The 17773-nt window shown below is 58.3% G+C and overlaps 3 protein-coding genes across 3 annotated transcripts; 2 read left to right on the top strand and 1 right to left on the bottom strand.

The window, feature by feature from the left end:
- The first annotated feature begins 70 nt into the window (after window positions 1–70).
- ZBTB48 (zinc finger and BTB domain containing 48) lies at window positions 71–4229 on the top strand. Its single transcript, XM_054291855.1, is given in 10 exon segments — window positions 71–583; window positions 586–779; window positions 1460–1571; window positions 1914–2006; window positions 2297–2383; window positions 2712–2866; window positions 3036–3172; window positions 3479–3643; window positions 3754–3842; window positions 3929–4229. Coding segments are annotated over 10 exon segments (1842 nt in total). The 3' UTR covers window positions 4226–4229.
- A 2115-nt stretch (window positions 4230–6344) lies between these two features.
- On the bottom strand, window positions 6345–11111 carry KLHL21 (kelch like family member 21). The gene is made up of 4 exons (XM_054292082.1): window positions 10068–11111; window positions 8494–8899; window positions 6965–7037; window positions 6345–6653 (listed from the first exon to the last, which is right to left on the bottom strand). Exons 1-4 carry the CDS (start codon window positions 11107–11109, stop codon window positions 6360–6362), a joined length of 1815 nt encoding a protein of 604 aa, XP_054148057.1. The 5' UTR covers window positions 11110–11111; the 3' UTR covers window positions 6345–6359.
- Window positions 11112–11846: 735 nt separating this feature from the next.
- Window positions 11847–14415, top strand: PHF13 (PHD finger protein 13). Its single transcript, XM_054291940.1, has 4 exons — window positions 11847–11936; window positions 12332–12433; window positions 13244–13796; window positions 14174–14415. Exons 1-4 carry the CDS (start codon window positions 11898–11900, stop codon window positions 14398–14400), a joined length of 921 nt encoding a protein of 306 aa, XP_054147915.1. The 5' UTR covers window positions 11847–11897; the 3' UTR covers window positions 14401–14415.
- Window positions 14416–17773: the final 3358 nt, after the last annotated feature.

Below are 17773 nucleotides of genomic sequence, written 5' to 3'. Positions count from 1 at the left end.
GCGTCACTGCCGGCGCCCGCTGACGCCACGTCCGGCGGTGGCGGATGCCGGCGGGCTCCGGTGCGCGGCCATGGCGGCGGCGGCGGCGCACAGCGTGCGGGTGCTGCGGGAGCTGAACCGGCAGCGCGCAGCTGGGCAGTTCTGCGACGCGACGCTCGGTGTGGGCGGCCGCGAGTTCCGCGCGCACTGGCCGGTGCTCGCCAGCTGCTCCCGCTTCTTCCGCGCGCGCGGCCCCGGCGGGCCCGTGGCGCTGCCCGACGGCCTCGCCGACACCTTCCAGCTGCTGCTCGACTTCTTCTACACGGGGCGTCTGGCGCTCACGGCGCACAACCGCGCCCACCTGCTGGCGGCCGCCGAGCAGCTCGGCGTGCCCGACGCCGTGGCGCTGTGCCGTGCCTTCCGCCCGCGGCCCCGCCGCGCCGCCGCCGCCGCCACCGCCCGCCCGGAGCCCGCGGCGGCCCCGCAGCCCGGCGGGCAGGCGGTGCGTGAGGGGAGCGGGAGGGGGACGGCGGGGCCGGGGCCCGGCGGGGGCGGCGCGGTGACGCCGCTGTTCCCTCGCAGGGCTCCCCCTCAGCCCCGGAGGAGGCGGCGGTGGGTGGCGGCGGGCGGGGGGACGGCGACGCCGAGCCCCTTCCCGAGGAGAAGGTGCTGCGGAGCAAAAAGAGCCCCCCCGCTCCGGGAAAGGCGCCGGGGAGCAGAAAAGGTACAGCGGTGCCGGTCGAGTGCCCCACATGCCATAAAACGTTCCTCAGCAAATATTACCTTAAAGTGCACAACAGGTAAACGCTCCGGCTTCTCCTTCCCCTTGCGTGCGGGGGGACGCGCCGTCCCCACGGCTCTGCCCCTTCCCGGGGTGGGATAAAGGGCGGCCTCGGTTCTGCCAGCTTGTCCCAACACCTCGGCATCCCCCGGGGTGCTAAAGGAGGGTCGGCTCTGCCCCTGGGGTCGCTCTGGCCTGGGGGAGGGTTATATGTCAATGAAAGACATCCCAGAGCTGCAGTGACTGTCCTGAGCTGTGGCTCAGGAAGGCCATGTGAGGGGCTCCTTGGGGGCTGTGCTAGCTGCAGGTGGGCAGTGACAAATCCTGGGCTTTGAGAATGCCCTGGGCTGGGGAACAGTTTCTGGGGTTGCTGGGGGCGCATGGCTGGGCTCTGTGAGGAGCTCCAGCGTGGATCACCCAGTGCAGGGCATGGTCCTGCAGTGAGAGCTCAAGTTTTGCTTCGCTTGTGTTGGGGAAGAATCTTGGCCCTGCAGAAATGTGGAGCGCAGTGGGCACTGACAGCTGTGCTGTTGAAGGGACTAAAAAGTGTCATAGAAGCAGCTTTTGGGCAGCTGTGAATAGAAGCACTGCTGGGGTGGGGGGAAGCACCCACCTCACCCTTCCCTGTGACCTCCTGGGCCTGTTTGTGCAGATGCTGTTGACAGGCAGTGATGGGATTCTGTATTTGCATACCCCAAGGAAACACACTGGAGAGAAGCCATTTGAGTGTTCCAAGTGTGGCAAATGTTACTTTAGAAAAGAGAATCTCCTGGAACACGAAGCCAGGAACTGCATGAACCGATCGGAACAGGTACGCCCAGGAGCTGCCCTGCTGGGCTGGAATGTGCCTGCCATGTGGCAGCAGGGGAGTTGGGGCCTTTTGCCAGTCCCAGTTCCAAACAGAACCCTGCCAGCACCATGTGGCACGTGTTCCATGGCTGGGACCCCCACAGCCAGGGTCCCCATGGCTGGGACTCACATCTCATACACAGCACAGCCCTCACTTGTGTTTCAGCACACCAGGACTCTGAACTGTATAATATTTGGCTCCTGTGGATGCGGGGTGAATGCTGTAGCTGGGCTGCAGGCTGAGCTGTGGGCTCCAGGTCAGGCTCTGGTCCTGTGGAAGCCAACACCACCCCATCTCTTACAGGTATTCACGTGCTCAGCCTGCCCAGAGGTGTTCAAACGGCGGATGGAGCTGCGGCTGCACATGGTGTCACACACTGGGGAGATGCCATACAAGGTCAGCAGGGCTCACATCCAACATCCCTATGGACACTGGCACGGAGCAAGGACAGGCCTTTCCCTTCTAGGGCAGCCCAGCCCATCAAGAGCTGAGCACACCAGTTCCCTTCTCTGGTCCATGACAGCCCACTCAGGATTGTTCCCTGTCTCTGAACCAAAACGTGATCCAGGGAGGCACCACAGCCAAAGGCTTTCCATGGCTGTACCAGGAATCTGTGTTCTACTCAGATTCTATCAGGAATCTGTTCCCTGGCAGTTGGAAGCTGACCCCATTCTCCTGTCTTGCAGTGCTCTTCCTGCTCACAGCAGTTCATGCAGAAGAAGGACCTGCAGAGCCACATGATAAAGCTGCACGGTGCCCCCAAGCCCCATGCGGTAGGGACCAGGGGTTTTGGGGAGGGTGGGATCCTGAGTGTGGACCTGGTCTAAGGAATGGCACAACATTGGCTCTGTCAGTGAGGGGTGGGGCACAGAGCTACTGGCAATGGGCTCTGTTGGGTGCAGGAGCAGCCCACAGATCCAAGCACTGACCAGCATTTCATCTCTGTTGGGCTGTCCCATCTTACTGGGTGTCTGTGAGCTGGGGGTGCTGCCTTGGCTTCCACAGGGAGGTCCCTGGAGCAGCTGGGGAAAGGCTGGGTGTGAGTGGGTCTGGGGTGGGTGTACCCCAACCCTAACACCCTCCTCTCCTGTGGCCTTGCAGTGCTCAACCTGCTCCAAGTGCTTTCTGTCCCGGACAGAGCTGCGCCTGCACGAGGCCTTCAAGCACCGTGGGGAGAAGCTGTTTGTGTGTGAGGAGTGTGGGCACAGGGCCTCGAGCCGCAACGGCCTCCAGATGCACATCAAGGCCAAGCACAGGTACAATGTCACCCGTGTCCTCTCTTATGTCACCTTAGCTCTCCTGGCTGCAGTCCCTGCCCCACAGGCCTGGGGGTTGGCTGAAAGTCACCCTTTTCACAGAGGTGCTGGGCTGAGACCCAAGGGGCTGAAGCTGGTAGAGGTGACAGTGACATTTCTCTGCCCACAGGAACGAGAGACCCTACGTGTGTGAGTTCTGCCACCACGCCTTCACACAGAAAGCCAACCTCAACATGCACCTGCGCACGCACACGGGCGAGAAGCCCTTCCAGTGCCACCTCTGCGGCAAGACCTTCCGGACACAAGGTACCCCTGGCTGTGGCTGGGGCAGGGTTAGAGCTCCAGCATCCAGGAACCCCAGACAGCAGCTTCCCCAGGAGCAAAGCCATGCTCCTGTGAGTGCAGGCTGATACCAAGAAAAGCACGTTCCTGTCACCTGCTCTGCTCTCATGGCACAGAAGGGGAACAAGCTGGTGTTGTTCATGACCCTTAGCAGGAGCAGGCTGTTTGTGCTGCTCTTGCTTTCCTGGGCAGCCTGACAGCCCCTGGGATGGGGTGCATGGGCTGTGCTTCTGAGCAGCCACTCTCCCTGTCTGCCCCTGTTAACGGCAGCGAGTCTGGACAAGCACAACCGGACGCACACGGGGGAGCGGCCGTTCAGCTGCGAGTTCTGTGAGCAGCGTTTCACGGAGAAGGGGCCGCTGCTGAGGCACGTGGCCAGCCGGCACCAGGAGGGGCGGCCCCACTTCTGCCACATCTGCGGGAAGACGTTCAAAGGTAACGTGGGGGCTCTGCAGGAGCTGCCTCCTTGCCCTGGGTGGGCTGGCATTGCTGTGAGCTGCCGTGACATGGAGCTGCTGCCAACAGGCTCTCGTTTCCCTTCCCAGCGGTAGAACAGCTGCGTGTCCATGTTCGCCGGCACAAGGGAGTGAGGAAGTTTGAGTGCATTGAGTGTGGCTACAAATTCACACGGCAGGTGAGGCCTTCCCCAGCTCCAGGGAACCCTGCTGCGTTGGGGAGCCAGCCCTCACTGGGTCTCTCCATGTTCCCCTTCCTTTGCAGGCTCACTTGAGGCGCCACATGGAGATCCACGACCGAGTGGAGAACTATAACCCTCGGCAGCGGAAGCTGCGGAACCTGATCATCGAGGATGAGAAGGATGTGATGGTGGTGCTGCAGCCACCACCAGAGCTGGAGGTGGGCTCAGCCGAGGTGATTGTGGAGTCGCTGACCCGTGGGTCGCTGCCTGAGGATGTCCCTGCACAGAAACTCTGCTCAAATGAGAACTTCTCCCCTGCGGATGTGATTGAGCAATCACTGATTATAACTACAACGATTCCTGAAGACTGTGAGACGTAGTGTGGCCACCCATCCCCTTCCACTGAAACACAGTAAAGCATTGAGCTGAGCCACTTTCTGCCACACTTGTTCTTTTAGCCTCCTCCCCTCCTTTGCTGCCAATCTCCCATCCCAGGCTGCAGGGAAAGTCACTATGATGTTGTGATTGTCAAATGAAGAAATGTCTCAGAACAGTCGCTCCAGTCAGTGTCCATGTGTGATGTGCAGTGGGATGGGACTGACCTCCCTGTGTCATACTGTGACTCACTTTCTGATGCCTGAGGAGCTGGTGCTGCCCTCCCCTTTGCTCCAGCCCTCTCACCCTGCCTGTGATTAAAGCTCACCTTCCCCCACAGAGAGCGGCTCTGCCCATTCCTTAACTCCTCTGTTTAACTGGTGCCTTCTTTCTCCTTTGTTTTGTTAAGCCTTTGTCAGTTGCTCTTTCCTTACCCCATTAAAGGCAGGGCATGACTCTTGTCTGCTCAGAACAGAACACACTCCAGCAGCACAAAGTGCCTGCGTTCCTGTGCTCAGGTGTGGGCACATACTCTGTCCCAAATAACCCAATCCAGGGTTGCTGGGAGAGTGAGAACCATGGCCTGAATGGTGCCAGGGTGGGCAGAGATCTCTGTGTGTACCCCCACACCCCAGAACTGCAGCTGTGCTCTCTCTCCTTTCTCCCTCTACTCACCAAGGAGGCAGACAGGCTCCAATTTAAGCATATCTGGAATGAGAAACTCCCAGTAAAATCTCATTCCAGCTCCCTTCCCCTCACAGAGAACAGAATTGTGTAACAAGTTTTATTTAACTTGACTGCTGCAAGTAAATTTAAAAACAAACTATGAGAATAAAAATACATTATCTGCTAATGTAAAATGCCTTTGTTTCAAAGGATGGAGTTCAACTGTACTTGAGGATTCAACACAATGAATTCTACAAAAAATAAATACAGATCTGTAGCTGCTCAGCGGGTGGGACTGGGGGTCCAGCAGCGAGCACGGCCGCGTTATTTATAGCTCAGCAGAAATGCCTGGAGCCACGGCGCCGTCAGGAATTGGCCATTGCTCCCAAAAAAAGCAGCAGCTGCCCCGAACTGCGGGCCCCTGTGCCCCCTGCTCTGTCCAGGGGTGTGACACCACGGGGCAGCCGGGCCCTGCTGGCACACCAAGGCACTGTCAGTGATCCAGGCTGGAGAACAGCCCGGGCTCCCCGTGGCTGAGGGGGGCAGCAGCATCAGACAGCATTGAGGCAAAACACGTTTCTGTAAAGCTGCGAAGATGCTGATGCTGTGGAAATGGGGCTCGGATGCTCCTCGATCCAGGGGTAAGCCTGGAGGAGAGAGATCGAGTACACGGGGTTTCCATCTCTGAATTCAGCTTAAATGCAAAGTTTTCCTCTATTAGGTAAAATTTAAAGACCAAAAAAGCAAATGCATCCAGCCACACCTTAGCTTCTGCCACACTTCAGGGCTCTCCAGAAGGTGCAGCACTTGCTCTCAGGGAGCCATGCTTCAGGTTCAGCCATTTGCTTTCTTCCAGAAACATTCCACAAGTAAACTGCACACAGCTGCTCTTCAGCAAAGGTAGATAAACAGAGCCCATTGGCCAGGGCACTTGGGCAAGTATAAAGGCAAATCTTACACAGGCCAAAATAAAACTACAAAACCAAAATAAAAAGAAGAAAAAAACCCCTAAAATAACTACCTTTCAATCCAACACGTGCACGGGAAGCCTATCTCCCTCCGAGGCACAGAATACAGGGGGGTGTCCAGACCACTGCCCTACCAGACAGACCCCTCCCAAGACAGAAACTGAAGGAAGGAGTTTGGTGGCAAATGAAGCGTTACAGGGTGAAGGAGCTCCCAGTGAAAGGTGTCTGTAAGCAGCGGTGCTGTGGCGTGGCTCACCACAAGTGCTTTCCCCAGGATCAGCTCTTGGGTCCCTGCGGGCAGCGCGGCGCCGTCTCCCACCCTGAAGGGCTGAGGGGAGCAGTGGAGGCCTCGCTGCCTGCAGGCCCACAGCATCACATCCAACAGCCAGAGTTCTCGCTCCCTCTGTGAACAGCATGGGTTTGTTTCCAAGCACTGGTTTGCCTCAGCCTTCTCCCAAAGCAGCCCAGGTTCCGCATGAGGGATTCTGTCAAGCCGCTTCCTGCGCTAAGGCAGCTCGTTGAGGTTCTGGTTGTGGAGGTTTTGGTTCTGCCTGCTCAAGCTGATGGTGTTGTCCAGCGTGATGCTGTCGTCCTCCTGTGTGGTTTCTGGCATGAACTGCCGGAAGATGCTGACGCTGCCGTGCCAGAAGATGGGCTCAGGGAGCTGGCCCACGACACTCCACGTTCGTGTCTCGGGGTCGTAGGCTTCCAGCACATCCGAGAGTTCAAAGGTGTTGTCGTAGCCTCCCGAGACATAGAGCTTCCCACCGAGCACAGCCACACTGCCCCCAACGTGAACCTGCAGTGTAACAATAAATAAATACACACTGTGACCAGGGGTGTTTGCCTGATCCAGCAAGGGGGGTGGTGGGATCTGAGAGCTGTTTCTTAGAGGGAGCTTCATGGTTGGACTCTGCACCAGTGCTGCCCACTGGGCTGCACACCCAGACATGGCCGTCACATCCAGGACTGTCTTCCCAGTGACTCCAACACACTTAAACCAGCTCCACATACAAGGGGTTCTGATTCTAAAAAGCTTTTGGTTTTCCAAAGATAAATAAAACTAATTTATAACATTTAAGACATCCTGAAAGTGGGAAAATGTCCTACCTGGAGCATGGCAGGGATTTTATCCCATTCGTTCTTTGATGGATTGTAAACATCCACTTCAGCCGAGTCATCTCTGGGGAAGAGAACACAAAATTACTCTTCTGCATTCTAGAAACGCTCCTTGGGTTCTTCATCAAAGCCAAATTTAGATGGGCAGGGGGAGAGAAGAGCTGGGGAGGCAACATAATCCCCCAGGGCTTCTCTTACCCACCCTGCTCGCAGACAGGAGGGCGACAGTGACAGGTGAGGGACGTTTGTGACTCAGAGACATGCGCTGCTGACACAAGAATGCGTGCAGGACAAGGTCAGGGCAGCTGGAGAGGAGCTGTCAGTCCTTTCAAGACAGTCTTGGTACAGATGGGATCAAGATGCTGCAAGGCAGCTCCAGGCAGGGTCAGCAGCCAGACCAGGGGCTCCTCTCCCCACTCTGGGTCAGCTTTGGGGCAACTGCAGAGAGCACCTGAACCTCACTCCTGTGCTTTATTTACAGGTATAAAACTAGTCCCAGCACTTTAGCCTGAGTTCTTAAACCAATTTGCTACTTTTACGTGCAACCCACTCCTCTGTCCTCCAAACATTATCCCACAGCTCCACACAGAGCAGCAGCCCACGCTCACACAGCACATGAGATGAGGGAAGAACACCTAACTCTGATCATCTCCTCACTGACTCTTGCAGATGCAAAGTGATCTGAAAATCCTGAAGTGCCAATCATCAGTATTTTAAAATGGGCAAGAAAACAGAAATTCTATAGAATCAGGTTGTGACAAAGAGCTGAGCAGCTGCAACACCCTGGCAGGACAGACTGAAACCAGCTGACCAGAACAGCCGCCAGCAAGACATTTGGCTGGACCCAAAAGGATCAAATAAAAAGTCTTGGGCCAAAGCTGCTACTTTATGCAAAGCCAAGAGGAGATTAAAAAAAGAGAAGTGCCTGGGGGCCATCACAGAAGTCTCTGTTTGCTCAGAGTCAACACAGGGAGATGAAATGCTCCAGCCCTAGCATGCCTTCCCGTTTATTTTTAATTAAGCGGATAACTGAAGTATTTGCGCCACCAGGACAGCTTCAGATGGGTAATTAAGTCCCAATTTGGAAAGGTGCTTAAAAATAGTGACCAATCACTTCATCTTCAGCCCTCTTATCTCTGCTGAGACGGAAGACGTCCTCTCCTGCACTAGAGTTTAACGTTTTCTTGGAGCTTATGTGCTTATTTATAGCAACGAGGGGGGCTGAACCAGGAGCTGAAGAAACCGAGAAGCCAATTTTCAAGCAGCCCTGCTGACTTCAGATGGATTTACACGTGTCTGTTCCCCAGCCCTGGGTTACACTCAGGCATTTTCACACAAGTTTATGGGCGGCTCTTTGAGACCCACCAGCACAAGGAAAGAGATGTCACAGCCCTCCCTGCACCATCAGGGGAAGCACTGCTGTGCTGTCCCAACCTGCAAAATCCACCTTCCCAGGGAAGCTGTGGGCTCTCCTCATGGGGATATGGGGAGGGAGGGAAGTGATTGCTCCCACTACTCACCGTATGAAGTACATGAGACCATTGAGCGTGACGGTCTTCGGGGCAAAGGACCAGGGGGGCAGGTGGCCACAGTTGACAAGGGACCAGAGATCACTGTCAGGGTCATAGCACTGCATGACCATGGACTCTTTGCCAGCCAGGGAGCCGATGGCGAAGAGCTTCCCTCGGCAGGAGGTGGTGGAGCAGTTGTCCATGGGATAGAGCATGGGCTGCAGGGCCTCCCAGCTGTCCAGAGTGTGGTCATAGCGCTCCGTGCTGTCAGAGGCAACCACGTAGAGCAGCCCGTCCAGGACCGTGGAGCTGTGGTATTCCCTGGCTTTCAGCATGGGCGACACCTCTGTCCACTCGTTGACGCTGGAATTGTACCTCCAGACACAGTCGTACAGCCTGGAGCCGTCCGAGCCCCCTGTGGCACAGGGTGACACGAGTCAGGAGCCGGGCTCCACAAAGGGAAGGGAGATGGAGCAGAGGGTTTGGCTTGGCACGTGTGCCACAAGGATTTTAAAGGAAGTTTTGCACTGCTTCATTCCCAGCAAGCCAGGGAGGATTTCTCCCATATCCAGCTGTGACTCAAAATGAGTCTTCCATGCTTCACTACCTTTGTCCTCTAACACCCACTTCTCTCCCATTTTACAGGCCCTGCTCTGTCACTGTCCAGAAGCTGCCAAGGCAGCTTGGGAACCTCCCAGCCTTGTCTTTGTCACACTGACACACACCAGACCAACCCAAAATCCCCAGCAGCAGCCTGTACACAGCTCCCAGCAGGACTGACCTGCCTGGGATCACTCCAGGAAGCTCCCATAGGATGTAAAAGTTTCTGTAAAAACATGCTGCATCCATGTGGTAGCTTGTCATTTTTACAACCCTGTCCTCAAAGCAGGTCCTTGTTTTCTGCTTGTGACTAGAGAACACACAGTTTTCTGTTCACCTGCATTAAGATTTGCTCTTCAAAGCTCTGCCAATGTGTCCTGCACACCGAGGGCACGCTGTTCCACAGCACTGGGTGTGCTGGGCCTCAGTTTGTTACAGCTGTCACAGAGATGTAGTTCAAAGGAGGTATCTGCATGCAGCTCAACAGCCAAATTTACATACTGGTGTCACCTTGACAGAAGTAATTGTAGCCCCAGCAAGGAGGCAGGATTTGTGCAGGGGAAGGTACTGTGAATCACAGGGGCTGGCAAAGGAACCTGGGGCTTTCTGACATGCCTCTGCCTCAAGCATGTGATTCAGGGGGCTCTGAACCTGAACACCTTCTTCAAAGAGAGAAACTCAAAACCTTCTTACATCACCCCTGTCCTCAGTGACGGTTAAAAAAATTCTAACTACAAGATCTGTGACTTCTGCCAGCATGCTCAACAGCATTAGTCATGACAAAATAGCTCCTGGACTGAGACCAGCTGCTAAATCCAGCACCGACTCCAGGAGTCTCCATGCCTGCTGGCAGGCTGCAGGCACCCAAGCCAAGTCCCAAACTCCCTGCCACCCAGGAAAAGCCAAGTGTCGCTGCTACAACCTACATATTTCCAACAGAACCCTCCACCCTGGTGCTTCCCCTCATTCCCTGGATGCCTTACCAGTGACATAGATGTCGTTGCCCAGCGCAGCGACGCTGTAGCCCCCTCCCAGGTGCTCGGGGAACTCGGCCAGGTAGCGCCAGTGGCCGGTGCGTGGGTTGTAGCAGTCGACGGTGACAAGCTCATCGCAGTCACGGTCGCAGCCACCGACGAGGACCAGGATCTCGGCGAGGCCAGTGGAGGGCCGGGGCCGCATGCGGGCACAGGGCCCGCGGTCGTGGCGGTCGAGGCGGGCAGCCTGGAAGTCGCGGGCCTCACGCAGGAGGCGCAGGCACGGAGGGCAGCGGGCCACCAGCGGCTCGCTCTCCACGTGGGCCAGCAGGTAGAAGCGGCGCACGAAGGGCAGGCGGACGTGGGCCAGGAGCTGCGGCAGCAGCGGGGCACGCGTGGCGGGGTCGGCGCGCACCCAGCGCAGCGCCAGCTGAAAGGCGGCCTCCTCCTTGGGGATGCAGAGCCCATCGTCCCGCAGGTAGGAGAGGAGGCGCGGCAGCGGCAGCCGCTCCAGCTGGGCGCCCAGCTCGCCCACGTGCCGCAGCACGAAGCGGTGGGCGGCAGCCGCCAGCTCCGGGCAGGCGAAGGCCTCCGCGAAGTCCTGCATGTCCAGGGCGTTGGCGGGCTCCAGCTGCCGCGCCAGCCAGGCACCGCACGCCTCCTTCACGGCAGGGAACTGCAGCAGGTCGGCGGCGCGCAGCAGGCGCTCGGCGATGTCGGGGCCCAGCCGCCCCACGCGGCCGGTGTAGGCGAAGTCGAGCAGCCGCCCCAGGCACTCGGGCTCGACGCCGTGCAGCCGCACACGCTCGGCCCGCGACTCGCGCAGGGCCCCGCCGAACATGGCGCGGAAATATCCCGAGGCTGCGGCCAGAACGGCGCGGTGAGCCCCGAACTCTCGCCCGCCGGCCACCACCGTCACGTCCAGCAGGCTCCGCTCGGCCCGCAGCGCGCTCAGACCCCGCAGCAGCGACACCGCGTGTGCCGGTTCTCCCGTCGCCGCCGCCGCCGTGGCTGAGGCTCCCGCTGCCGTCCCGCCGGTGCCTGTCGCCATGCCGTGCCTGCGGGAGAGCACCTGGATCACGCCCTGCGCGGAGCCGCCGGGCCGACCCCCGAGCGATTCCCGGGGCGGGAGAGGGAGGTGGAGATCAGGCAAGGAGGCGGCGGGTGGGCTCGGGGAGCGCGTCCCGACCGGGATCCCCCGAGAGCGCTCGTTGCGTAAGGCGGCGGCGCTGGCAGCGCGGCCCCGCTCAGGCCGGTCCCAGGGCCCCGCAGCTACCGCGCCCAGCCCCGCGCCCTTGGCCCTGGGCTAGCGCTCAGAGGGAGCCGCCCAATGGTACCGGGGGAACACAAGACCGTCCCGAGCGCAGACAGCGCTGAGAGAGCTCCGCTCCGAGTCCTGCTCGGGTACCGCCGTTAGCGCGGGCGGAGGGTCCGGTCGGGGTTGAGGGTCCAGCTCGTCATAGACACTTCGGCGCCTTGCCCGCCCTGCCACCGCCACCAGCCAGGCCCCGCGGTGAGCCCAGGGCCGGCCCCTACCACCCGGGCCCACAATCACCCCGATAAGAGCCACTCCCGGAGCGCACTCACCGATCCGCCCTCCGCCCTGCTCCGCACTCCGCTTCCCGCTCCGTTCACCGCTCCCGGCACCGCCCCCGCCCCTCCGCCGCTCCCAGCGCGCCCCGCGCCCGGCACTGCGCACGCCCGGACTACGGCTCCCGGCGGCCCCGCGCGGGCGGCCGCCCCTTCGCCGCCTCCCGCCGGCACCGAGCGGCTCGCGGTGTCGGCACTGCCCGGCTGCCGCCGCTGCCGCCCCGGCCCCGCCCGTGCCCGCGCCGGGACATGGACTCCGACTCCTGCGCTTCGCCGTTTGCCCCGGAGGTGAGCCGGAGTCCCGGGGGGAAAAAAGGCAGGGAAGGGAGAAGCGGGGAGGGAACAGGAGGGGAGGGGGTGCTTGTCCTGCTGCCCAGCCTGGCCCGGCCCGTCCCGGCCCTGTCCGGCCGCCGGTGCCCGCTGCCCGTTCCCCGCCGCGGGGCGGGCGGGGGGCCGGGGCCATCTTGTGCCGCCGGGGCGAGGAATGGCGGCGGCGCCGCCCCGCCGTGCCCTCCGTGGGGGGCTGTCTGGGGGCCCGGTACCGACACCGGGGGGCGATGGGGGGCGGGGGGCACTGCCCGGTCCCACCGCTGTGGGGGCGGCGGGGCGCGGCGGGAGCGGCGCCGCCTCCTCCCACCGGCGGGCCGGGCCCCGCGGCCGCCGCTCACCCCCGCCCCCCGCAGGACTTCTCCCCCGGCTCCCGGCGGCACCGCACCGTGGAGGACTTCAATAAGTTCTGCACCTTCGTCTTGGCCTACGCCGGCTACATCCCGTACCCGCAGGAGGTGAGTTCCACCGGGCTGGGGGCACGGGGGCGGGCACCGGGCTGGGGGCACGAGGGGCACCGGGCCGGTCTGTCAGACCGACCGCTCCAGCGGTCACGGCCCCGCGCCGGGCCTGAACAAAAGGGGAACCGCGGCGGCTGGAGGCTCTGGGGACGGGGCGGGTGGTGCCCGGCGTGGGCGGGGTGAAAAACGTCGGATCCGGCATCGCTCCTGCTGCTCCCCGGGCCCCGGAGCTGCGGCCGGAGAAACCCGGGGAGTGGCGTGTGGGGAAAGCGAGAGCGGCAGCACCTCGGGAGACAGGGCTCAGAGGCTTGGGGACAGGGGACAGTGCCTCAGGGCTCAGCGGCTCAGGGACAGGGGACAGTGCCTCAGGGACAGGCTTAGTTCCCCAGGGGACAGGGCACAGTGGTTTAGGGTACAGCACTCTGGGGGACAAGGCACATTGCTTCTGGGACAAGGCTCAGCTCCCCGGGGGATAGGGCAGAGTGGTTGAGGGGACAAGGCTCAGCATGCTGTGGGACAGGGGACAGTACCCGGGGGAAAGGGCTCAGCCCTCGGGGACAGGGAACAGCACCCCTGGGGACAGGTGACACCACTCTAGGGCACAGGGCACAGCATCTCAGAGATGGGTCAGAGTCCCCTGGGGGACAGGGGACAGCACCTCTGGGGACAGGTGACACCACTGTAGGAGACAGGGCACAGCATCTCAGGGATGGATCAGAGTGCCCTAGGGGATAAGGGACAGTGCCTTGCACCACATGTGAGTCTGCTCCAAGTCAAACTGTTACCTGCTTCCTGAACGTGTTCCAGGAAACGCCGCTGAGGAACAGCCCCAGCCCTCCCAACAGTACCGGAGGCACGATTGACAGCGATAGCTGGGATCCCCGCTTCAATGACACCCCCTCCTCTGTCTCCCTGCCCACCAAGAACAGAAAGAACTTTAGTCAGCTTAAGCGGGCAAAACCGTATGGTTCCCTGTTCCAGCGGGCAAAGGCCAACAACTTCCTGCCAGAGAGAAAGCAAATCGATAAGATCAGGAAGAAGAAAAAGCTGAAAAGGAGGGAAACAGAGGTGTCTGCAGAGGAGGACTATGAGGAGAAGCTGCTGGACCTGGAGGCAGAGGACTCTTACGCAGAGACGCCGATGAGCCCCTCGTCAGAGGGGGACCCTCAGTCTGTGACTGAGCACTGCTCGGTGTGGGACTCTGACACCCCGTCCAGCGTCTCCTACCCCGCTGTGACGGCCGAGCAGACGGTGGAGATCCAGAGTGTGGGCAAGCGAACGGTCATTCGGCAGGGCAAGCAGGTGGTCTTTCGGGATGAGGATGGCACTGGTGACGACGAGGACATCATGGTGGATTCAGGTAAGTGGCCTGGCTGTCCAGGAGGATTAGCCAGGTGGAAGTAGTGGTGCTTTACTTGTAGCCTGAGGATAATTTTGAGGAGCACTGCCTGGGTGGAATTCAGGAGCAGTTGGGTTTTTGGGGGGGAAGGGAGGTGGGTTGGCTCTTTTGTGCAATAAACTGAGTGAAAAGCTGCAACTTTATAGAAGCAGCATCTCCTCGATTACGGCCTCCTGTGTACTGCTGAGAGTCTCTTCCCGTGCAAGAGAGACCTGGAAAAAGCAGCAAAGTGCCTGTCTTTGAAACCCAGGTAGTTAATTTAGCATGAAAGGAGAGAAAATTTCTGGTGCGAGAGGCATCAGCCGCTAGAAACCTATCTTTGCCATTTGTCTTTGCAGATGACGACTCGTGGGACCTGGTCACTTGCTTCTGCATGAAGCCTTTCGCTGGGCGGCCCATGATCGAGTGCAACGAGTGCCACACTTGGATCCACCTCTCGTGCGCCAAAATCCGCAAGTCGAACGTCCCAGAGATCTACATCTGCCAGAAGTGCCGGGACTCCAAGTTTGACATTCGCCGCTCGAACCGCTCCCGGACGGGCTCGCGCAGGCGCTTTCTGGACTAGGGGGGAGGCACGTGCTGGTGCTCTGTGTTGGCGGGAGAGCCGTGGGTGCTGGCTGCGAGGCCGGGGAGGGCTCCCCTGAACTGCTCTGCTCAGGCAGGAGGGCTGCCCAGCCGGCCTGTGGCCCGGGAATGAGGAATCGCCGAGCCGCGGGCAGCCAGAGCTGGGAGCGGCCGACTGGGCAGAACTGTGGCGAGAGACTCTCGAGGGACAGACAGACAGACAGACAGAGCTCTCTGAGCTCAGTGGAGTTTTGTCTGGTTACGATGACTGGGTGATGTACTATACCTTTGCCAAGTAGGTTTTCTCATCCCATTGGGAAACTGCAAATCTTCTCTGTGCTAGAAAACTCCTCCTCCTCCCCAAAGAGGGAGGGGAGGAGGAGGGAGTCTGTGTGAAGAGTCTGAAGAGTAAATGGCCCTGTGTTTTAAATTCAATGTGATATTATACCTGCCCATTTGTCCGTATAGATCAATCTTAGGTATCCTGAGACTCCATAGGAGTCAGCCTCAGTGCTGTGGCCTCTGTGTGATCTGCTGCTGCTTCCACAGGCCTGAGCAGAGGGGAGTTCTGTCATTTGGCATCATCCAAGTGCAAACGAGACTCGGGGCTCCCTCCTGTGCCAAGGGACAGCGCCCTGGCAGGAAGGAGCAACCCTTTTCCTGGACAGGCAGCGTGGGGGATCAGTGGCATCAGATTCCTTCCTAGAAGGTCTCTTCTTACAGTGGTTTTTCATGATTTATTTGCATGAACAGCTCAAATGTGTGTATGGGGGGAAACTGCTCCATTTCCTGTCCCTTCGTTAACCTCTATGGTGCTGTTTTAAGAAGATGACTCTCCTTTTTCTCAGCCCAGAATTCAAACATGGACTGTAAGAGGGGCCAAAGGAAATGTAGAACCTGGCAGGTCTGGTTTGGAATTTGATCATGTCCATCCAAGTATGACAGCTGAGTTGATTTTTGCTTTTGCTGTTTGTTTTTTGGAACTGGACTGTAACCAAAAAGCCAGAATCTTTATTCTGTTGGTAGCAATGACAGATCAAATGCAGGCAACTCAGCTACAGGATGAAGTGCAATGAGGATCTGTGTGGAGTGGACAGGAGAGCGTTGAGGCCCTGGCCAGCACTGCAGACAGGACCTCCTGGGCCTTAGCCCATGGGAAATCCCTTCAGGACCACGATGGGAAGTCACAGCTCATGCACAAGGCCAGGGAGATGCTGGCATTGTTCCTCAATGGCCACAGATCCACATGGATCACACAAATGGGGTGATGCTTCGAGGTGTGTCTCTGAAGTGATGCCTGAAGAACAGTGTGTGCTCTGCCCAGGAAGAGGCTCAGAGAAGCACTGGCTGGCACAGCAGCTGAGCCAGGCCAGCTGTGCCAGCAGGAACACGGCCCCAGGAGCTCTGCGGTCACACAGCGCTGGAGCACTGCCTTGTCTGAGGACTGGCTCACCAGAGATGCATCCTGGTGATGACTGAGGGTCTTGCTAGCACACAGGGGCAAGTGCCCTCCTTCAGACATTGCCCCCAGGGCTGCCAAAGCCTCAGGCAGCCCAGTACCACAGCGCCCTGGGGCTCCACAATGTGGGAAAGGGCGACAGAAGTGCGCAACATGCAGCTGTTCTCTCCTGGTTCTTGAAAAAAATCTTGTTCCACCAAGCTGTAACACCTGACTGGGTTTCAGAAAACCAGCTTCTGTCAAATCTCTCAACCATGACTGTGCTGTGCTGCCTTCAGAAGCTATGTGGAACCACCAAGGAGTTTGCCAAAGACTCGCTCCCAATGGCTGCCTGACTGTCCTTTGCAGCCAGAAAAATAACCAAAGTTCTCCAGTGCTGCCATTTCCCCAGAAATGCTTTGGAAGATCCCAGCCACAACTGCACAAGGGTTGGACCTGGTCTGAAATTCGTATCTCTTGTGTTTACAGCGTGTCTGCAGTTCAACTGGACCTCTGTGGACTGTGTTCCTGAAGCTTTTATGGGAGAAATGGTGCACTGTCAAGTGAACTGGCTCTTTTTCACAGAGGTTCAACACTAATCAATGTGACTGACTCTTGTTCTGTCCCCTTTTCGGATTTATCCCAGTGGATGGTGTCCAGCACGTTACAATATCAGCAGAGAGAAATAAAAAAGTAACATCTCCATTCTTTTAGTTCATCACTTTCAGCCATGTATAATTATAGTTTAATTCAGAACTTTATTTTTTCATTAAAACTTCTAATGAACCATGTTTTTTTCTTACATGTGAGACAAATGAACAATGAGTTTGTTATATTCCAAACTCAGGAGTCTGTTATGATTTATTGGCTTGTGAGCTGTTGTGCCAGGCAGCAGGAAGACTTAACACTTGAAGTGCTCTTCCCAAAACAATACACTCAGGTGGGGATAGGAAGAGCTGGCAGGGATCCCCCACCTTTCTGTGGAGCAGCTGCTCCTTGCTAGAATGTGGGACATGGTGATGGAGGCCTGGGCTGGGCAGGGAGGAGGTTGGGAGGGAGGCACTGCTGGAGTGGCTGCAGAGAGCAGGGACACTGCTGGGAATGTGCCAGGGGCTGCTGAAGGGTGCCGTGACTGAGCTGGGGACAGGGCTCAGGATGCCAATGGTGTCAGAGTGGTCCTGGCAGCAGGGCCCTGCAGCCTCAGGAACAGCCCTGCACCCCCTTGCAAGGACTGGAGGCTTGGCCAGACCCAAACCAAGCCCCTGTGAACTCTCTGTTGAAAGAAACCCTTCCCTCCCCACCACTAGGCACACCAAGGACTCCACACCACCCTGCAGCTCGTGGATGTGCCACAAGCCCACAGGCACTGCTGCCATCAAAGCAGCAGCCTGAACACCTTGGCACGCTGAAAAGGCAGCTCAACCTTTTGGAAATGGCACTAGGTCATGCTGGAAGCTCAGCTCTGCTTGCTTAGAGCTTCTATTTTAATTCTGTTGGTAATTTTGAATTATAGAGAGGCATAAAAAGAAGTCCCAGGGGAGTTTTGGCTGTAAAATGGCAGCTGCTCACAGCAAGGATGTGGTGGTGAAGGCTGTGGTTCTGCAGTGGGGATGTTCTTACAGTTTTGGCAAAACGTGGCACTGATAGAAAACAAGGAAGAAAGGAGGAGGGGGCTTGGGAGACTGAGTGAGCATCTGGCTCTCAGGGATGCTCTTGTGCCATGTCCTAGTCCCTACAGGCTGGCTCCTCACTTCTGACCATGCACCTCACACAGCGACATCAAAAGGGAACTGGAGGAGATTTAGATTTCTGCCCAGTCCCACCCAGCAGAGGTCAATAAGCTGGATGGGATGGAGAGTGCTGTTATGGTTACAAACCCTTGCTTTCCAGGGGTTTCATCTCAGGAATTTCCTACAGATGCAAAGGGAATGGGAGC

This window comes from Melozone crissalis, unplaced genomic scaffold (genome assembly GCF_028551555.1).
Source record: "Melozone crissalis strain CALT ecotype California unplaced genomic scaffold, PUWL_Pcris_2 ptg000107l_1, whole genome shotgun sequence".
Taxonomy (NCBI): domain Eukaryota; kingdom Metazoa; phylum Chordata; class Aves; order Passeriformes; family Passerellidae; genus Melozone; species Melozone crissalis.
Note: the sequence above shows the minus strand (reverse complement) of the source record. Positions and strands in the feature narration are given on the sequence as shown.

Excerpts from the sequence above, each read along its gene's own strand:
- PHF13 (XM_054291940.1), top strand. The coding sequence starts at position 11,898 with ATGGACTCCGACTCCTGCGCTTCGCCGTTTGCCCCGGAG. Across the intron at positions 11,937-12,331 it reads CTTCGCCGTTTGCCCCGGAG|GACTTCTCCCCCGGCTCCCG; the intron begins GTGAGCCGGAGT and ends CGCCCCCCGCAG. Across the intron at positions 12,434-13,243 it reads ACATCCCGTACCCGCAGGAG|GAAACGCCGCTGAGGAACAG; the intron begins GTGAGTTCCACC and ends AACGTGTTCCAG.
- KLHL21 (XM_054292082.1), bottom strand. The coding sequence starts at position 11,109 with ATGGCGACAGGCACCGGCGGGACGGCAGCGGGAGCCTCAGCCACGGCG. Across the intron at positions 7,038-8,493 it reads GGTCTCATGTACTTCATACG|AGATGACTCGGCTGAAGTGG; the intron begins GTGAGTAGTGGG and ends TCTCTTCCCCAG. Across the intron at positions 6,654-6,964 it reads AAATCCCTGCCATGCTCCAG|GTTCACGTTGGGGGCAGTGT; the intron begins GTAGGACATTTT and ends GTTACACTGCAG.